The 21,330-nt window shown below is 44.6% G+C and overlaps 1 protein-coding gene across 1 annotated transcript in view; it reads left to right on the top strand.

Annotated features, from left to right (window-relative positions):
* LOC126284792 (mucin-5AC-like) overlaps positions 1–21,330 on the top strand; it is a 146,107-nt gene that overhangs the window by 46,656 nt on the left and 78,121 nt on the right. The window contains exon 2 of the mRNA XM_049983958.1: positions 823–1,019. Within this exon, the coding sequence (XP_049839915.1) occupies positions 823–1,019 (197 nt within the window). The remainder of the gene's footprint in view (positions 1–822; positions 1,020–21,330) is intronic.

Raw genomic sequence — 21,330 nt, 5'->3', positions numbered from 1 at the left:
TTTTTTAGTTCTCTAGCCTGTCTTCACTCTATTTATACAAATGATATCTGAGAAAACGCTTAGGTCACCTTACTCATTGAGAAACTCTATATCATTTTCGCAGCTCACTTGTTCATCGTTTTGTTTCTGTTAAGTGTGGCGTTAATTTAGAACGTTTTGTGAAAACTTTTTGTAGTGTGTCTGCTGGGGAATGGGGAAGAATTTATTTAGTGTGTGTGTGTGTGTTTGTGTTTGTGTGTGGGAGTGTGTACATGTGTGTGTATGTGCGTGGAATTACAAAGAAAGAGAGATAGTAAAAAAGAGGAGGATTGGGAGCGGATTCGGAAGCAAGTGTTTTTGGATATTCGAGGATGTTTGAAATGAATGTTTTATTTGGGGAAGTTTCCTTGTATAATTCATTCATTGCTGCAAACAGTGTTTTCTTGCACAGTGTTGTGTATTCATTCCAAACATTATTTTCTTCTAGCCCTGCTTTTTGTATTGGTAGTTCTCCTCTACTGTATGTTCTTTGATAAGACCCTATGCTCGCTCTGAGGATCTTGAGATCAGATTCAATACTATTTTAGTGGTGTTTTTCCTCTATTCTATTCTCTGCAAAAGCACAATGTGTAGTGTCAGTTTTGAAGGCTCTGAGAAGCTCAGAATACCTCGTTTTAAAACCTGGATGTTTGGCCTGTGTACACAGATTGACATCAACCAGATATTAAATACTAAGTCCAACTTTGGAAAATTTATCTGTGGAATTATTGTTATCATATAGATTTTTTCTGTACTGCGTTGTTTGCACGAAATGATATTTGTATTCCTGTATGATGTTTGCAGGTGTAGCACAGTGGCCTTCGTTGCGGCAATGGTGGTGCCACTGCTGGTGGGAGAGGTGGCAGCCCTGAAGCTATCCCGAACGGAGCCAGACGCACAGCCAGTTGGTGGGGGCACGCACCTCTATCCCTGCTTCTCTGTCTATCAAATAGACCTCAATGAGACGAGGCTCTTCACTCACATCGGCTCCCCTGAGAGCGGTACGTGCAACAAAGATAGTAGCATTGCTTTTAATTACAAATATGTACATGCAGGGCGTGTCGCCAGCCTCACATTTTACAGTGTTTCGGTAATTATACGCAGTTTCGTCTTTGCAACGTGAGCTAATAGTCAACCGCTAAGAAATACTGCTATCACGTGTTCGCTTGTTTTACAGAGTATGATGAGCCAAAACATTATTATCATCTGTTTAGTAGTGTGATGGCCCACCTTTGGATCACAATAGAGCTTCGATTCGAAAATTTGTTGAAGGTTTCAGGAGGTGTGTGGCGTCAAACATGTAGGCACAGGTCGCGCAATTCCTGTACATTACGGCCGGTGGCTTGTGGGGTTCGCTCGATAACGTTCCAGATGTGTCCCATCTAGTTCAGATCAGGCGATTCAGATGTCCAAGACATCAACGTGAGTTCACTATCATGCTCCTCAAATCAATGTAGCACGACTCCGGCCTTGTGACACACATAATTATTCCGCTGGAAAATGTCGGGTAAGACATCAAGCATTATGAGATGCCATTACTCTGCGTTAATGTTCACGAAATTTACAGCTGCCATGGTGATTAGATCGCTACACCAGGTCCCATGAAAACCCAAGTGAAAGACCTCCGTACCGAAACAATACCCCCTCCCCTCCCGCGGCTCACAGGGTTGCTTTCGTGTTGCAGTGAATGTTTCAGACTGCCATCCGCCTGGATGACAGCGTATATGGACAAGACCATCGACATGGTGTACATATAAACGTGATTCGTCCAACAGAGTGACACGTTTCCATTGATCTACTGTCCTAACGCATCAGTTTATCAATCTCATAATTGGTTTTTTGCAGCTCATCAGGGCTCCCTCTCCTGTGCCAATTTCTTCATCTTAGAGTAACGCTTACCGCCAAACGTTCTCAGTTATTTCTTTGTATATATTCTCGTCACTCTTCCCAAACAATTTTTCTCATCTGCAGCACCTTCTAGTTCCTAACGTCTCTCGTGTCCGTCGGCCGTCGTAATTTAATATATTATTATTGTTATTATTTTGATTGTTGCCGACTTACGTGGTGGGCCTTGATAAAAATGATATTTCATTCAATTTAGGATTTACGATTAGATGCTTTTGTGAAGTTCTCCTTTTTAACAATATTAATCTTACATTATTTGTTATGTTAATGAATGTCAGACTCGCTGAATCTTAAAATATGAGAATATAAGCTGAACAATGTAATAAACTTTTCATATTAATTTCCTTGGCTAGTCAGCTCACTTTAAAGCAAAAGATCTTTAGTTATTAATTATAATTGCGACCCACACACGCGCGAGACTATTTTTTCTTACCTCCGTTAACCATTGCTTCGTAGTCGGAGTTCTGGCTGCTGGCTGTCGGCAATGGTACAGAAAATAAGAATCTTAAAGCTACTTTTTTCTGCAACGTCTGGCGGCTGTGGACAGTGGTGTTTATTATGTTAATAGCGGGCGAATATTCGCTTCCGCTAAATTTTATAAGTTAATATCGCCACGTAATGGCGTCGTTGGCTGCATCGGCCGGTGCGATTGTTGAACTGTAAATTACTTGAATGCAGGTTAATTCAAGGAAGGCGGACATGAAATCGGGATCACCTCTTACAAATTAAAAGTGCACAATAATATTAAATCAATATATTATCTGCTAAACTCATACAAATATGCTTACATTTGCCAGCACTCGCAAGATGTCCGTCTACACACAACCAAGACAAGAGAAGAAGTGAAGACGACTAAAAAAATTAACAAAAGAGCGTATCTTGTCGTCTCTTTAGATCATTTAGTTATATTTCATTGCACTGGAAACTCACACAGACAAATTATTATTTTACGGCTACATGATAAAAATATATTATTCAATTTTTAAATGTCTCTTCTTCATAACTACTGTTTTTTTACGTCTTTCCGTAATATAGCACTGGGGACGCCATATTGCCCCCCGAAATGTTTATGTCATAAAAAATGTTCGTAGTTTTTGACATCAATTATTTCCTATTTCATGTCTACAGTGTCCACACCCAGGTTTTTCTTTCACAGTCTACGTATGTCACATCGTATGTTTAAATCGTTGTAATTACTGAGGTTTGTTGCACACAAAGTGTAATACAGATGACGTTATTTACATAACAATATAATATACAATTGGTTACGTATACAGTCATGTACAAAAGGACATAGAATACAATTAGTTTCATTTGGCTGCTTCTTTTTAGGGTTGCAACTTTTGCAGTGTTCAAAGGTATACAATCACGAGTTAGGCTGTAATACTTTAAGTCTCAGGGGTGTCACCTGTTTGCTCCCCATATGGCACGGCCGTAGGGAAACCCTGGGGAAAACCTCGGCGGAGCGACAGACTGCTTTGGTTGCTTTCACTTAATTTTTTTTTTATGTCATTGGAGTACAGGATGTGCATACTTTGTCAACAATTTTTCGTTGCACTATGTAAAGAAATGAGGTCATTATAACAACTGATTGCGGTGTCGTTGATGATATACGCCGCGACGTTGAGCTCGCGACGGCGCCGGTTGGTGTGTTCGATGCTTGGCGTCCGCGGCGGCTGCGGAGAGGTCAACGCCCGCTCGACGCCAGCGTGTCTCTCGCCGTCGTAGAACGTCAGAATCAGCTGATCGGCTGCACGGTTGGCGATGCGCTTCTGTCTCGCCCGGGCGTGGCGAAGTAGGATGATATTCGCCCCCCCCCCCCCCCCCCCCCGCACTTGTTGGCAGGAGTCAGCTGTGTAACGCATCACCGACGTAGTACATGAAACATACACACAACCAACGTAATATTTGTTTCCCGCTGCAGATGGTTACGCTAGTGGGAAAGAAGCATTTATTAGTGCGGCAGTTGTTAAGTTTTCGCCAGTTTCCGAGTGTCAAGCCAGCACTATCGTGCAGAATACGTGTCACGGATCTTCTCCCGTGAATGCAGTTTTGATGCGCCACTGTTTCCATTACACGTCAGTTTTTGTCTTGATAAAATTATTTATGTTTTCGCCGCACTCGCAGGCACTGGTGAGTGTCCCAATAAGAGCTTAGCACAAACATTCGCCGTTTCTGCGGTCGCTGTTTCGTAACAGTCCACGCATCGCATTCCAACCTCGCATTATTGTACTTACTGAAATTACAGCTTGTCCCAAAAATATTGACTGTGGGTTCACTTTACGTTAACCGACCACATTTGTAAGCAAATTCATAGTTTTTCGTGCGTAATATTGTAGTTTGTCGTCTTCACCGCTGTTGAACGATCAATACTAGCACTTCACTGTCCGTATCACAGTTTCACCTTCACAGTTTTTCACACTGCTTAAAGTAACTGTTTCGAATAGTTCACAAGCACTAATGTATTTCATTCAGTCTGAACTGGATTTTGGCTCGTGCTGGATTTTACCAGTCTCTCGCACTAATTATCTCTTTTCATTTTCCACTTAGAGTCGTACTTGCCTTCAGATTTTTTGACTATACAATTGTATTTCCGTCTCATCTGAGGTAAATTTCCATGTCATGTCTGCCCACTCATTGCGTACTTGCCCTCCAGAGCCAGGTTCTACTTTACAGAACTTCGCCTATCGCATTATCGTACACATTTTATAACCTAGCCTAGCGTGCAAGTTCCTAGATTAATGTTAGATTTGTGACTTTTGTTTACACGATAAATTCCTGCAAATCTCTGCCTTAGCTGATGGCAATATATTTTAACAGTGCTTAGCGGTAGTCGCGTTTACTGATTTGCTTTGTACCTTGTCCACAACACATGAGGTACCTTGGGTGATGTACACCCCGCACTCACGTTTTTTAGTAAACTATGATTGAGCATACTTCAGGATCGGTATAGACCTAAATACATGGAACAACATATACACTATGATATTGAATTTTCATAAGTGTCATTACTACTACTGTTCAAAAATATTCATGACACGCCAATGAAAAATTCTTTCATCATTACATGCTGTTGAATTTTTTAAAAATATTTTTAAAGCATTTTTAAAAATGAAATATGTAAATTATTCTTAAACCTACGCTTATTTTTTCTTTCAAAATGCAATTGCTTAAAATTACCTTTATTCCTTAACATCTACAAAATTGAATCGCACTAATCTTGTGTGCTTCATTGTCTTTAAATGTTACACTAAAATCTGAACATGTATACACAGAAAAAATACACTCTAAACTTAACCCAGTATTCACATATGTAAAAGTTGCTCTACTGAGCGAACGTCTTTGTAAGTATTTTTCTTGTTTCCTTCGTAACTGCCTCCTTATTTGACCACAGGATGGTGTAGTTTGCGTGACAGAAAGTATCGTGAAGTACCACTTCGATGTTATAGGGGTAGCCCTCGATAACACCGGGTTTTTCAGAAAACACATTCTCATAATCTGTAAGTAGCTGAATCAATTCGTTTTGTTGTGCTTCTGTCAAATGTTCTGACTCCCTGACTTTCATGGCTATCAGTTTCCTTTTTTCCTCTTTATCTTCAGTAATAAATTCTTTATAATATGCTTGTCTTGTACTTAAGTCACAATATAAATCATTACCTGTATTCCTTCGAATCTCGACTGAAAGCTCCGGCAATATTTACCGTGCACTTCCCGTGTCCTCAACAATGGCAAATTTACACGTCTACCCTCATTCATAAGGCTTACTTCCCCGCACAAGAGGTCGATTTCTGCGTCCCTCTGGCGTAAAAATTCCATCCCCAGGATGCAAGCAACACCTAATCCCTTAACTACTAGGAACGAGCTTTTCATTGCTTCATTTCCTACCGTAAACTCGACTTGCACCTGGTGCTTTATGATATGAGATTGTGCATCTATTGCACCTGTTACACGACAGTTCTTCACTGGCAACACTGGTATTCTATTATTTTGACTCAAGTACTTGTAAAAATTTGCACTCATGACATTGGTTGACGCATATCTGTATTGGTGCTCCGAACATATCTGCTTGCAATGTAGCCTGCACAACACTTTTGTCGGTTCGGTTACATTTCTGCGGTATGTCTGCAAGTTCCTTTTCTATTTTTATTCCCTCATTGTATCTCAGCATACAAAGTTTATGGCTGTCATCCGTGAATGTGCCCTCACTACACCATCCTGCAGCCATCAACAGAGAGCGTATTGTGGCTGTCTTTAGTTTAACGGGTGAGCGTTAGTGGGTTGACAGTTGTCTGTCACTTCCACTAACCTCACATTGTGGTTCTAGTTGTTGTTGTTGTTGCTACTGTTGGGTTGGCCGCCCTGCCTTCCCGATGGCGTAGTTTGATACTGTGTATGGCTCTGGTTTTGCGGTGGTCGGTTGTAACATCCTGACATGCTCTGTGACGGACCTTTGTTGGCATTCCATTGTGGCGCTGTCTTTTGTTGGCACTGTGGTGTCGGTTCATTACAACCACGCCACTGGTTTCGGTTGTTCCGCCATTGCGGATTGCCGTTACCATCATATACTTTCGTCATGCGTCCATTATGATGTCTCTTTCGATTTTGACGATTATAACCGTTGGCGTTATAACCATTGCCATTGTTTGGGCCTAGATTCTGTTGCCGGTGCTCTTGCCTATTCCCGCTACCATCTGGTACTAAGTTACTACCGTTACTGTGGCTGCACTGTAATCGGCTTTTTGTTGATTACAGCCTGCATGGTTCCACTTGTTTTCGGTTTTCATATCTTCGATCAATAAGTCAACAGAATCCACTATTTCCATGAATTGTTCTACATCGTATTCCGGCACATTAATGAAATATCGTTTAATTTTCCTGGGCAACTTCATTTTTATTAATCTGATTATGTCACGATCGCACATTGGCTCGTCCCAGTACCTGGTTTTGTTTATATACTTATCAAAATATTTGCGTAACGTTCCCATCTTAGGATTGTACCTTTTTGGACTGTATAATTCCTTTCGTAGTCTTTCTCGGACGCTATCGGACCAGAATTTTTGCAAGAAAGCACCTTCAAACTGTTGCATCGTTAGAGATTTTTCGGACACGTCGGTGGCCCACAGTGCCGCGTCACCTTGAATAAAGGAGACCTCGAACTGTATTCTTTGTCTTTCCGTCCATGTCCTGGGAAACACATTCCTGAAGCTCTTAACAAATACAACAGGGTGGACATTTCGTTTTTCGCTATTGAAGGGTTGGAATGTCCTGTGTTTTATTACATTGTCTTCTTTTTTGCACATCAGATTTCGACATTCTGTGACCTTCATTACTTCGTGATGTGCGCTGCACGGTATCGCATGTTGTTCGTGCTCATAATTCACATTAGGTTGCGGTTGCGCACTCGCACCCTGCATACAGTCTGTGTTTTTACAGTAATCAGTACGCGGAGTCGGATTCATTATCTGTCCGCCACTGTTCACATTGCTTTCCAACACAGTCTCCGCGCGACCTCCTGTTGCCAGTTTGGCAACTGCGCTGTCACACGGGATTTGATCTGTGTTAATTCGGCACGTAGTGCGGCAGCGCTAGCGTCAATATTTACACTCGCGGGCGCAGTCGCTTGTTCTACAGCTGTTTTTACGTCGCTTTCAATCTTTGCAGAATCTAAAAAAATTAACAAAAGAGCGTATCTTGTCATCTCTTTAGATCATTTAGTTACATTTCATTGCACTCGAAACTCACACAGAGAAATTATTATTTTACGGCTACATGATAAAAATATATTATTCAATTTTTAAATGTTTCTTCTTTATAAATACTGTTTTTTAAGTCTTTTCGTAATATAGCACTGGGGACGCTATACGTCGAAACACATTTCCCACCATCCCGTTTCTTCATCTAATTTCCATTTTCCATTTATTCCTTTCGTCCCCGATTCTAAGATTAATCTTCTCATTCTTTATCCAATCAGTCCACCTAATTTTCAACATTCTTCTCTAGCATTATATGTCAAACGCTTTGGTTCTCCTCTTTTTCCTGTTTTCGAGCAGTTCGTGACTCAGTACAGTACAATGTTCTGTTCCACACGTACACCGTCTGAAATTTCTTCCTATAACTGGTACTTACTTTTGATATTAGCAGACTTCTTTTGACGAGGACTGATCTCTCTGCCTGTGTCTACCACATCCTACTTCCTTCACATCTCAGGCGTTATTTTGTTTTCCAGGTTGTAGACTTGTTTCACTTCATCTACTGCTTGATCTCTAACATATCCCAAATACCATTTCCGCTGGTTTATATATATATATATATATATATATATATATATATATATATATATATATATATATATGTATATGATACTGCCTACATATTAACAACGCCGAAAGTAATATCAAACGAGTATAAATTCATTGAGGTATAGAGAGAGGAAAGCTGCTAGGTATTTCAATAAAAACCGTAAAAGCTGGACGCAAAGTAAAACGGAATTTGTGAAACTGCTTCCATAATGTCTAGGAATGAACACAGTTCTACAAAGCTGAAAAAATTCTGCAATTATTCTACTTCACAAGAAACAAGACAGACAATATACAGAGTGCTGTTTGGGGTTTCTTCAGATATTTGAAATTTTGTTTTTGCAGTGCGTACCTGGAGTCAGCCTAAGCAAATTCAGCACGTAACATCTTTTACACGACGGTCATTATCGACGGAAAGCATTGTTTCGTTTCCTGTTACAAACGAAACGATTTTTAAAACGGAGTTTTACACGCCTATTCGATAGAGCGGTCTAAAATTAGTCAAGAGATTTGTTTTCTCGATATGAGTTAACAGGGACAGTAAAACATAAACAGTACTCCAGCAGCGATTGAGCAGATCTGCTGCATGGCGGCAGCAGTCAGTGTGGCTAGGGCGGTATTGTCGCTGCTGATGTAATCGTTATTTTTCATGTTTTCTTTCCCTGTTAAAACACATAGATAAAACGAATATTGCACTAGACCAATTTGGGACCGCTCTATCGAGTGAGCACGTAAAATTCCACTTTAAAAATCATTTTGTTTGTAAAGGGAAACAAGCGGACGCTTTCCTACAATACCAGGTGGCGCACGAAAGATGTGGTTAGCAGTATTTGTTTGCTGACTCCAGCTACCACTGCAAATCTCTGCGGAACCACCAGAGAAAATGCACCTCACGACTCTTAGACGAGACAGTCTGTGTAAGGAAACTGTAGAAGTTTACTGGCCGCTCTTTTTCGCTAAGCAAAATACACACTTAAAAAAAGTTTTGGATCACCTCAGTTCCGAGAGTTCCGGAACCTGTACAGAAAATTGGAATAGAGATCAACATAAACATCATTTCTGCCCTTTTTATTGCTCATGAAAACTACACACTGCATGTAGTACCATCAAACAGCGAGACCTTCAGAGGTGGTGGTCCAGATTACTCTACACACCTCTAATACCCACTAGCACATCCTCTTGCACTGATGCGTGTCTATATTCGTGCTGGCATACTATCCAGAGTTTATAAAGGCACTGTACGTCCAGATTGTCCCACTCCTCAACGGCGATTCGGCGTAGATCCCTCAGAGTGGTTGGTGGGTCACTTCGTCCATTAACTGCTCTTTTCAATTTATCAAGTTCAGCCTGACCGGGTTGCCTCCAAACACGTCTCCGACGATTGTCCGGTTGAAGGCATATGCGACACTCATCGGTAAAGAGAACGTGATGCCAATCCTGAGCGGTCCATTCGGCATGTTGTAGGGCCCATCTGTATACCGCGCTGCATGGTGTCGTGGTTGCTAAGAAGGACCTCGCCATGGACGTCGGGAGTGAAGTTGCTCTGCCTCGTGATGACTGGGTGTTGTGTGATGTCCTTAGGTTGGTTAGGTTTAAGTAGTTCTAAGTTCTAGGGGATTGATGACCATAGATGTTAAGTCCCATAGTGCTCAGAGCCATTTGAACCATTTTTTGAAGTTGCTCATCATGCAGCTTATTTTGCACATTTTGAGTCGCAACACGACGTACTGTGGGTGCACGAAAAGCATTATTCAACATGGTGTCGTTGCTGTCAGGTTTCCTCCGAGCCATAATTCATAGTTACCAGTCACTCACTGCAGTAGTAGCCTTTGGGCGGCCTGAGCGAGGCATGTCATCGACAGTTCTTGGCTTTCTGTATCTCCTCAATGTCCGAACAACATAGCTTTGGTTCAGTCCGAGACGCCTGGACACTTCCCTTGTTGAGAGCCCTCCCTGGCACAAAGTAACAATGCGGACGCGATCGAATCGCCGTATTGACCGTCTAGGCATGGTTGAACTACAGACAACACGAGCCGTGTACCTCCTTCCTGGTGGAATGACTGGAACTGATCGGCTGTCAGACCCCCTCCGTCTAATAGGCGCTACTCGTGCATAGTTATTTACATCTTTGAGTGGGTTTAGTGACATGTCTGAAAAGTCAAAGGGACTGTGTCTGTGATACAATATCCACAGTCAACGTCTATCTTCAGGAGTTCTTGGAACCGGGGTGATGCAAAACATTTTTTGATGTGTGTAGGTTGTCTCGTATGTTTTAACAACTAAAATTTTATGGTTTATTTTAACACATGCACTAGAAGCGTCAGTTTCTCCAAACGGGAAATCAGCAGCTTACACTGACTGTTCGGCGTGTAAATGAAGCACATCATTACTTCCAGCTTCTGCATGTGGAGGAGCTCACGAAAGAAGGGGTACCCCGTAAGGCACGAATCAGACCTGAAAAAGAAAAATGAGTCCGATCATTTCAGTCTTAAGTAAGGATTTTTTTCAAATTGTCACACTACTCTGTGTGGTACTTAACAGGTTTCAGATGTTTGTTCATTATATGAACTGCGTTTGTTCATTTGAAGTACTGCAAATATACCAACGGCCTTGACACAGTGGTAACACCAGGTCCCTTCAGATCGCTGAAGTTAAGCACTGTCGGGGTTGGCTAGCACTTGGATGGATCACCGGATTTGCCGAGGGCAGTTGGCAAACATGACGCACTCAACCTTTGGGAGGCCAATTGAGGAGCTACTTGATTAAGAAGCAGCGGCTCCGCACACGAAAGCTGACAACTGCCGGGAGAATGGTATGCCGACAAGATGCCCCTCTATATCCAAATCCAGTGACGCCTATCCTCTGAGGGTGACACGGTGGTCTGTCGGCACCGTTGGGCCTTCCAATGTCTGTTCGGATGGAGGAGATCTATTGGAAATACGACCGTACGGGCACCATCTACTCTACATCTACATCCATACTCCGCAAGCCACCTGACGGTGTGTGGCGGAGGGTACCCTGAGTACCTCTATCGGTTCTCCCTTCTATTCCAGTCTCGTATTGTACGTGGAAAGAAGGATTGTCGGTATGCTTCTGTGTGGGCTCTAATCTCTCTGATTTTATCCTCATCGTCTCTTCACGAGATATACGTAGGAGGGAGCAATATACTGCTTGACTCTTCGGTGAAGGTATGTTCTCGAAGCTTTAACAAAAGCCCGTACCGAGCTACTGAGCGTCTCTCATGCAGAGTCGTCCACTTGAGTTTATCTATCATCTCCGTAACGCTTTCGCGATTACTAAATGATCCTGTAACGAAGCGCGCTGCTCTCCGTTGGATCTTCTCTATCTCTTCTATCAACCCTATCTGGTGCGGATCCCACACTGCTGAGCAATATTCCAGCAGTGGGCGAACAAGCGTACTGTAACCTACTTCCTTTGTTGTCGGATTGCATTTCCTTAGGATTCTTCCAATGAATCTCAGTCTGGCATCTGCTTTACCGACGATCAACTTTATATGATCATTCCATTTTAAATCACTCCTAATGCGTACTTTTCGTTTGTACATGTTTTTGATTACTTGTTGGCCCGTAGACGCGATGCAGATCCTTGTTAGCAGCTCTTATAACAGAGTTTCTGTCCTTACTGAACTTCGTACAGTCGTCGCTGCCATAGACACGGAGGCAATCCAATGTTTTTCCGCATCTGGCCGAGCCATGTTCGGCGATTTTTACGCCTTCGGTGGAGGAGAACCAATGTCTAGCCGCTTGCCTTGCCTTTTGTGTTTATGAAATTATGTAGTAATTTTTTCGAAAGTTTCTCTGGAAACTTCCAAAAACGTTAAAAACTTAGCACCTGTGTCCAACATATTTAGAATAAGTTTATAACACTTCTTACGGCAATAGGCGGCCGGCTGCCGCTTCCGAGGCAGTGCGAGGAGTGATCTATGATCGTGGGACATGTGATCAGCAAGTCGCCAGTCCCTCCAGCCGTTATTGTCAGTAGATGGATCGTGCTATTTATGTAAGCAACTCCTCATTTAGCCTCACTTGGCTGAGTCCTCTCCATTCCTTATCCGCACAGGAAGCAGCGACGCTTGCCAGAGAAGCTCTAAAGAAGTATACTGGTGTCCAAAAGGAAAGCAACAAAAGGAAGTTTTGCAAGGTTACTTTTATTTCGCCACAAAACAGTATAAACAGGTGATAATGAAGTAGAAACAATGCAAACAATTCATAACGTAAACAACTACAAGAAGCATAACGATAGACAAAAATGTGCTCCGTTTTCTTCCCATTTAAACGGATTTGCAAACTCATTCCGACAACTGGTTAATGCGCTCAGTATGGTGTGCTCCCCTCTGGCGACAATACAGGCCTGACAACGATGCTGTGAATGATGTCACCAGTCTCATGTTGCGGCAATAACGCCTCTCCTTTCTGCAGAGTCTCTCGCAGTCTTGGAGAGTGGTTGGTAGATGCTGAAGTGATGCAAGCCTCCTCTCTAGTGTATCACTGATATGCTCTATTAGATTCAAATCGGGAGAGCGAGTGGGTTCCGTTTCCAAGACAACATCAACCACCTGTGCTCTATAACCTCGAGCATTGTCACCCATCAGTACGAAGTCTGGGCCCACAGCACCTCGCAACAACCGCAAATGAGGTCCTAAGATCTCATTACGATAGCTCACAGCAGTTATACCTTGCCGATTTACCCGTACAATTTCATGAATAGGTGTTCGAGTGGTAAACATAATCCCTGCCCACACCTTTAGAGATCCTCCTCGGTAGCAGTCTCTTTCCACAATGTTTGTGTCCCGAAATCGTGTTCTACCTTCCCTCCAGATGCGAATCCATCGAGAATCACTCTCCAGACTAAATCGGGAGTGATGTGTGAAAACAGCATAGGGTCGCCGTTCGACCGCCTAGGAGACATGTTAATGACACCACTTTAGACGTTCCCTTCTGTGAAGACGCGTCAGAGGTACAACAGGTCTCTGAGAATAAAGGCCACTCTGCCGAAGCTTTATGAGTACCGTTTGTCTCGATACAACACGTCCAGTGGATGCTCCTAGTTGCCGTGCAGTACAAAGGCGGTACTGTTATGCCCTTATAGCCAATGACGGTCCTTCTTCTGAAGTCATGCGTGGTCGGTCCTGCCCTGCTATTCGGCATATAGTTTTGGTCTCTACAAATTGTCGCAGCCGGCCGCGGTGGTCTCGCGGTTCTAGGCGCGCTGTCCGGAACCGTGCGACTGCTACGGTCGCAGGTTCGAATTCTGCCTCGGGCATGGATGTGTGTGATGTCCTCAGGTTAGTTAGGTTTAAGTAGTTCTAAGTTCTAGGGGACCACAGCAGTTGAGTCCCATAGTGCTCAGAGCCATTTGAACCATTTTATAAACTGTCGCCACATCCGGGAAACAACAGAGCGATTCACATTAAGCCATCGGTCCACAACAGTTTGCGACTGTCCCGTTTCCCTTTTTTCTATGGACCTCCACTACAGTTACTCTGGTAGTCATGTTCTCTGTGCCATTCTGCATTACGTTTCACAATATTTCCTAAACAAACAATAAGTGTTAGGCGCTACGAACAAATGACATATCTGTTCAAATTACATGTCAACATACACTGAGATGACCACTTTTTGCAAACCATGGTGCTGCAACTCGACGCGCCATGGACTCAAAAAGTCATTGCAAGATTCCTGCAGAAACGTTGCCTCTATAGCCGCCCACAATTGTGAGAGGGTAGCCGGTGCAATATTTTGTGCACAAAGCGACCTCTCGATTATGTCCCATAAATGTCCGATGGGATTCATGTTGGGCTATCTGCGTAACCAAATCAGTCGCTCAAACTGCCCAGAATTTTCTTCAAACCAGTGGTGAACAACTGTGGACCCATGACATGGCGCATTGTCATCCGTAAAAATTCCATCGCTGTTTTGGAAAATGAAGGCAATTAATGGTTGCAAATGGTCTCCTAGTGGCTGAACATAACCAGGATGTGGTCCATTCCATGTAAACACAGTCCACGCCATTATAAAATCATCACCAGCTTGCACAGTCCCGTGTTTACAACTTGTTCAAATGTGTGTGAATTCCTAAGGTCATCGGTCCCTAGACTTACACATTACTTAAACTAACTTATGCTAAGAACAACACACACACCCATGCCCGAGGAGGGACTCGAACCTCCGGTGGGAGGAGCCGCGCAATCCGTGACATGGCGCCTCTAACCGCGCGGGCACAGAGCGAGGCTTGTCAACTTGGATCCATGACTCCATGGGGTCTGCGCCACACTCTAAATCTGCCATCAACTCTTACCAACTTAAATGAGGACTCATTTAACCAAACCACAGTTTTAAAGTTGTATAGATTCCAGCCGATAGGGCCACGAGCCGAGGAGAGGGGCTGCAGACGACGTCATGCAGTTAGCAAAGTCGCTCCATCGGTCGCCTTTGCCATAGTCCGTTAACGCCAAATTTTGCCCCACTGTCATAACAGATAAATTCGTCGTTCGTCCCACATTGATTCCTGCTGTTATTTCACGCAGTGTTGCTTGTCTGTTAGCACTGACAACTCTACGCAAATGCTGCTCCTCTTGGTCTTTAAGTGAAGACCGTCGTCCACTGCGTTGCCTTGTATTGTCTGAAATATGATGTCTTTGGCACAGTCTTGACACCGTGGATCTCGTAATATTGAATTTCCTAACGATTTCCGAAGTGGAGCGTTCCATGCATCTATCTCCAACTGCAGTTCCACGTTCAAAGTCTGTTAATACCCGTTGTGCATCCATAATCACGTTGGAAACCTCTTCACATGAATCACCTGAGTAGAAATAACAGATCTGCCAATGCACTGCCCTTTTATACCTTGTGTATGGGATATAACCGCCGCCTGTATGTGTGCGTATGGACATCCCTTGACTTCTGTCACCTCAGTTTATAACCTGAAGAATGGTTTTAACGAAGTCACACTTTGCACTCAACAACAATTATTATAGTAACACAGCTGCCTCGAAACTCCGCCGAGAGGAGCTTTGCTATTGGCCGCCCTATAACAGGTAAAAAGGGGCACCTAACTGTCGCCAACATTTGCAAGTTGAGTTCCAGGTGAGACCGGTGCCCCTCACCCAGATGCGATAAAGGTCACACTGGGCTGGCATCTGCAATACTGTCCACCTCGGGTTCCAGACTCCGCATCAACGGACATGACCTTTCGCTTCGGGCACTGCAGGAACAGTTGCGCCCTCTATGTGATCCAGAGGTGTCTGGGAAATTCAAATTCAATCCCGACACGACTGCAGCAGTGCTCTGTCGATCACGGCGCACTTACATACCCTTTATTTGGCGACCCCTCCTCAGCCCCCACCCGTCGCAGAGTTTGCACTGCACGTCCTGCTCCGTCCACACCCAAAGAGAAAAACAAGTTGTACAAAGGATCTTCGATAAAAAGTTTTGAGTGCATAAAAAGATAAAAATTTATTGTTGAAATTAAGTAATTTACATGTTACTGCTGTGTATGCCATCAGTCATAGTGAATGAAATATTTTTATTTATTTATCCAAGTCCAAAAAAGCTAAAAAAATATAATCCTAAAACTATTGTCTAATTTTAATGAGTGGCAGAATTTCATGCTTTGGGAGTCCAATGTTCAGCACTCAGAGCGGCAGGGTTGATCGTTGCAACCACGTCCTCCATATCATAGTGTTCGCTCAGACGACTGGAAACCAACAAACCCGAAACTGGTCGTGTCTTAAATAAATCACGTGCAGTTGTGACTGGTAGCGGATTTCATTATACACGCTATAAAGCAAAGCTCCCAAAAATTTGTAGGCTTGAAATCTACCACATGTAATTTAGTCCATTTAGAGATCTACTGACTTAAAAATTCATATTTATTTAAGCACAAAAACAACACCATAGATAAAATTAACCATTTCAATTTCATAAAATACATAAAAGGTAATTCTCTCTTCATCAAAAGTTGTAGGTCCACGTCATACAGTTTTAAACATGGCTGTTACCCACAACCGTGTACTAGTTTCAACATACTATTATACAGCCAACCGGTTGCACATATCGAAATGGTCGATCACAACCGGTTCGCTGTATAAACCTATGGTGAGCCTACAAATCCTATTTATTATAATCTGGTTAAAAATTTGTCATAATGAACCACTCACAGTCTGAATGATGAGATGGTTATCTGATATGTCAATACAAACAGGCACCTCGATTTTGAAAACACAAGTACACTACTGGCCATTAAAATTGCTACACCAAGAAGAAATGCAGATGATAAAAGAGTATTCATTGGACAAATATATTATACTAGAACTGACATGTGATTACATTTTCACGCAATTTGGGTGTATAGGTCCTGAGAAATCAGTACCTCTGGCCGTAATAACGGCCTTGATACATTTGAGCATTGAGTCAAACAGAGCTTGGATGGCGTGTACAGGCACAGCTGCCCATGCAGCTTCAACACGATACCACAGTTCATCAAGGGTAATGACTGGCATATTGTGACGAGCCAGTTGCTCGGCGACCATTGACGTTTACAGTTGGTGAGAGATCTGGAGAGTGTGCTGGCCAGGGCAGCAGTCGAACATTTTCTGTAACCAGGAAGACCCGTACAAGACCTGCAACATGCGGTCGTGCATTATCCTGCTGAAATACAGGGTTTTGCAAGGATCGAATGAAGGGTAGAACCACGGATCGTAACACATCTTAAATGTAACGTCCACTGTCGAAAATGCCGTCAATGCGAACAAGAGGTGACCGAGACGTGTAACCAATGGCACCCCATACCATCACGCCGGGTGATACGCCAGTATGGCGATGACGAATACACGCTTCCAATATGCGTTCACTGCGATGTCGCCAAACACGGATGCGACCATCATGATGCTGTAAACAGAACCTGGATTCATAGGAAAAAATGACGTTTTGCCATTCGTCGTCGAGTACACCATCGCAGGCGCTCCTGTCTGTGGTGCAGCGTCAAGGGTAGCTGCAGCCACAGTCTCCGAGCTGATAGTCCATGCTGCTGCAAACGTCGTCGAACTGTTCGTGCAAAAGATCGTTGTCTTGAAAATGTCCCCATCTGTTGACTCAGGGGTCAAGACGTGGCTGCACAATCAATTACAGCCATGCGAATAAGATACCTGTTATCTCGACTGCTAGTTATAGGAGGCCGTTGGGATCCAGCAATGCGTTCCATATTACCCTCCTGAATCCACCGATTCCATATTCTGCTAACAGTCATTGGATCTCGACCAATGCGAGCGGTAATGTCGCGATACGATAATCCGCAATCGCGATAGGCTACAATCCGACCTTTACCAAAGTCGGAAACGTGATGGTACTCATTTCTCCTCCTTACACGAGGCATCACAACATCGTTTCACCAGGCAACGCCGGTCAACTGCTGTTTGTGTATGAGAAATCGGTTGGAAACTTTCCTCATGCCAACACGTTGTAGGTGTCGCCACCGGCGCCAACCTTGAGTGAATGCTCTGAAAAGCTAATCATTTGCATATCACAGCATCTTCTTCGTGTCGGTTAAATTTCGCGTCTGTAGCACGTCATCTTCGTGGTGTAGCAATTTTAATGGCCAGTAGTGTATTTGACTGATCGTTACCTCCGTCGAGGACATTGTCGTTTCGTGAAAACTGGAAAACTGAGGTATGTGTTGCCTACTGGAGCCGAAGCTTGTACACATTCCACTCCGCGTGTCACACCTCATCCCGCAGAAAACCCTGACTGCTCTTCCCTCTCACAGCAAGACCCGGTCACAACGTTACAGTTTGCGAGTAGCAACCTCACCAATGAGGAGAAAAGACTGTTACTTGGCGCGAGCGTGGAAGGCGGTAAAATGGAGACGAAAGAAGCGGAGGCAGTGTTGCTGGATTTACCGCTAACAAGAACCGTGCAAAACACTCATTGTCAACAAACTGAAAGTTTGCAAAAGCAGCTCATCTAAACATACACTCCTGGAAATGGAAAAAAGAACACATTGACACCGGTGTGTCAGACCCACCATACTTGCTCCGGACACTGCGAGAGGGCTGTACAAGCAATGATCACACGCACGGCACAGCGGACACACCAGGAACCGCGGTGTTGGCCTTCGAATGGCGCTAGCTGCGCAGCAATTGTGCACCGCCGCCGTCAGTGTCAGCCAGTTTGCCGTGGCATACGGAGCTCCATCGCAGTCTTTAACACTGGTAGCATGCCGCGACAGCGTGGACGTGAACCGTATGTGCAGTTGACGGACTTTGAGCGAGGGCGTATAGTGGGCATGCGGGAGGCCGGGTGGACGTACCGCCGAATTGCTTAACACGTGGGGCGTGAGGTCACCACTGTACATCGATGTTGTCGCCAGTGATCGGCGGAAGGTGCACGTGCCCGTCGACCTGGGACCGGACCGCAGCGACGCACGGATGCACGCCAAGACCGTAGGATCCTACGCAGTGCCGTAGGGGACCGCACCGCCACTTCCCAGCAAATTAGGGACACTGTTGCTCCTGGGGTATCGGCGAGGACCATTCGCAACCGTCTCCATGAAGCTGGGCTACGGTCCCGCACACCGTTAGGCCGTCTTCCGCTCACGCCCCAACATCGTGCAGCCCGCCTCCAGTGGTGTCGCGACAGGCGTGAATGGAGGGACGAATGGAGACGTGTCGTCTTCAGCGATGAGAGTCGCTTCTGCCTTGGTGCCAATGATGGTCGTATGCGTGTTTGGCGCCGTGCAGGTGAGCGCCACAATCAGGACTGCATACGACCGAGGCACACAGGGCCAACACCCGGCATCATGGTGTGGGGAGTGATGTCCTACACTGGCCGTACACCTCTGGTAGTCATCGAGGGGACACTGAATAGTGCATGGTACATCCAAACCATCATCGAACCCATCGTTCTACCTTTCCTAGACCGGCAAGGGAACTTGCTGTTCCAACAGGACAATGCACGTCCGCATGTATCCCGTGCCACCCAACGTGCTCTAGAAGGTGTAAGTCAACCATCCTGGCCAGCAAGATTTCCGGATCTGTCCCCCATTGAGCATGTTTGGGACTGGATGAAGCGTCGTCTCACACGGTCTGCACGTCCAGCACGAACGCTGGTCCAACTGAGGCGCCAGGTGGAAATGGCATGCAAGCCGTTCCACAGGACTACATCCAGCATCTCTACGATCGTCTCCATGGGAGAATAGCAGCCTGCATTGCTGCGAAAGGTGGATATACACTGTACTAGTGCCGACATTGTGCATGCTCTGTTGCCTGTGTCTATGTGCCTGTGGTTCTGTCAGTGTGATCATGTGATGTATCTGACCCCAGGAATGCGTCAATAAAGTTTCCCCTTCCCGGGACAATGAATTCACGGTGTTCTTATTTCAGTTTCCAGGAGTGTATTTCGGACAAAGGTATTGCAAGATCGATTCATAGAGCCATGTCAATCGACTAGTCGATCCCGATCGACAGGTTGAACACATCTGCTCTAAACGAACAGCCACCGAGTTCAACAGGGCCCAATATGGAATGAGATTTTCACTCTACAGCGGAGTGTGCGCTGATATGAAACTTCCTGGCAGATTAAAACTGTGTGCCGGACCGAGACTCGAATTCGGGACCTTTGCCTTCCGCGGGCAAGTGCTCTACTACCTGAGCCACCCAAGCACGACTCACGCCCCTTTCTCACAGCTTTAATTCCGCCAGTACCTTGTCTCCTACCTTCCATACTTCACAGAAGCTCTCCTGCGAACCTTACAGAACTAGCACTCCTGCAAGAAAGGAGAGCTTCTGTGAAGTTTGGAAGGTAGGAGACGAGGTACTGGCGGAATTAAAGCTGTGAGAAAGGGGCGTGAGTCGTGCTTGGGTGGCTCAGGTAGAAGAGCACTTGCCCGCGGAAGGCAAAGGTCCCGAACTCGAGTCTCGGTCCGGCACACAGTTTTAATCTGCCAGGAAGTTTCAGGACCCAATATGGATAGAATTCACTTAAACCAACAAGTGTTCAGAGATCTCCCTTGCCCCACACTGCCAAAGTTCATCGCTGACATCTAATCCTTCAAATTAATTTTGCACGTTGTCACTCGCTAATCTTCGGAGGGTCTTCAGAGTCCCGTGTTGGAGATGGCATTGTGATGATTCCTTCCGTTTTATTGTCCATAAACCTTCAGAGAACTTTGCGCTCCGCTACTCAGTTCGGCGGGTTTCTGCTAACGTTGGAAATCTTGCTGTTGTAAGGAGGAAACTTCTTTCGCATTTCAATCGTGATGGATAAGCATAATTTCCAAACCATGGATACCTTGGATCTGTTTCTCGATTCTTCTTTTCAATTTCTGTTGCTAGCTTTCTTTTTAAATTCAGAGCTGCTACTCTCACAAGTGGAAAGATCTTATTAACTGGAGTTGGTCTTAGGCACGCTGTGACTATGCGTCATGTATCATGAAGAAGTCAACCTAGCATGTGCAGAGTTACTCCAGACTGTAGCACCGTATTACGCAGCAGAGAAGTGCAGAGCAAGAGCAGATGTGAGAAGGACCCTGAACTGTGCTCCCCACTTTGTGTTTGTCAGTCTGCGGGCGAGATTGTCCCTGGTGCATACCTGCTGCCTGGTATCTATACAGCATGTGTAAGTTAAGGTACGATCCAACTTGAACCGAGGTATTTCGGGTGTTCACCGTGGCTATAACTTCGTAATTCCAGGTCGTGTTCATTCTTTTTCTTGCCTCCTTCTTGCGAAGGTGGAATCCACACACACCCAGGTTTTATCTGGGTCGGCTTAATGCTTTCCAGCAGAACACTCGTTCTTTCAATGAAATTTTCTATAACCTGTAAGTAGGCTGTTTAGATTCTTATATTGGTAACGCCGCCGCCACGTAGCGCTCTGTATGAAAAATCACTGGCTGTGCTGTGTGCAGTCAGTGGCTGGTTGGCATTGTTGTAATACTCGCCATTGTAGTGTTGGGCGGCTGGATGTTAACAGCGCGTAGCGTTGCGCAGTTGGAGGTGAGCCGCCAGCAGTGGTGGACGTGGGTAGAGAGATGGCGGAGTTTTGAAATTTGTAAGAATTGGTGTCACGAACTGATTTATATATTACGACTATTAAGG

The sequence above is a fragment of the Schistocerca gregaria genome, chromosome 8 (assembly GCF_023897955.1).
Source record: "Schistocerca gregaria isolate iqSchGreg1 chromosome 8, iqSchGreg1.2, whole genome shotgun sequence".
NCBI lineage: Eukaryota > Metazoa > Arthropoda > Insecta > Orthoptera > Acrididae > Schistocerca > Schistocerca gregaria.
Note: the sequence above shows the minus strand (reverse complement) of the source record. Positions and strands in the feature narration are given on the sequence as shown.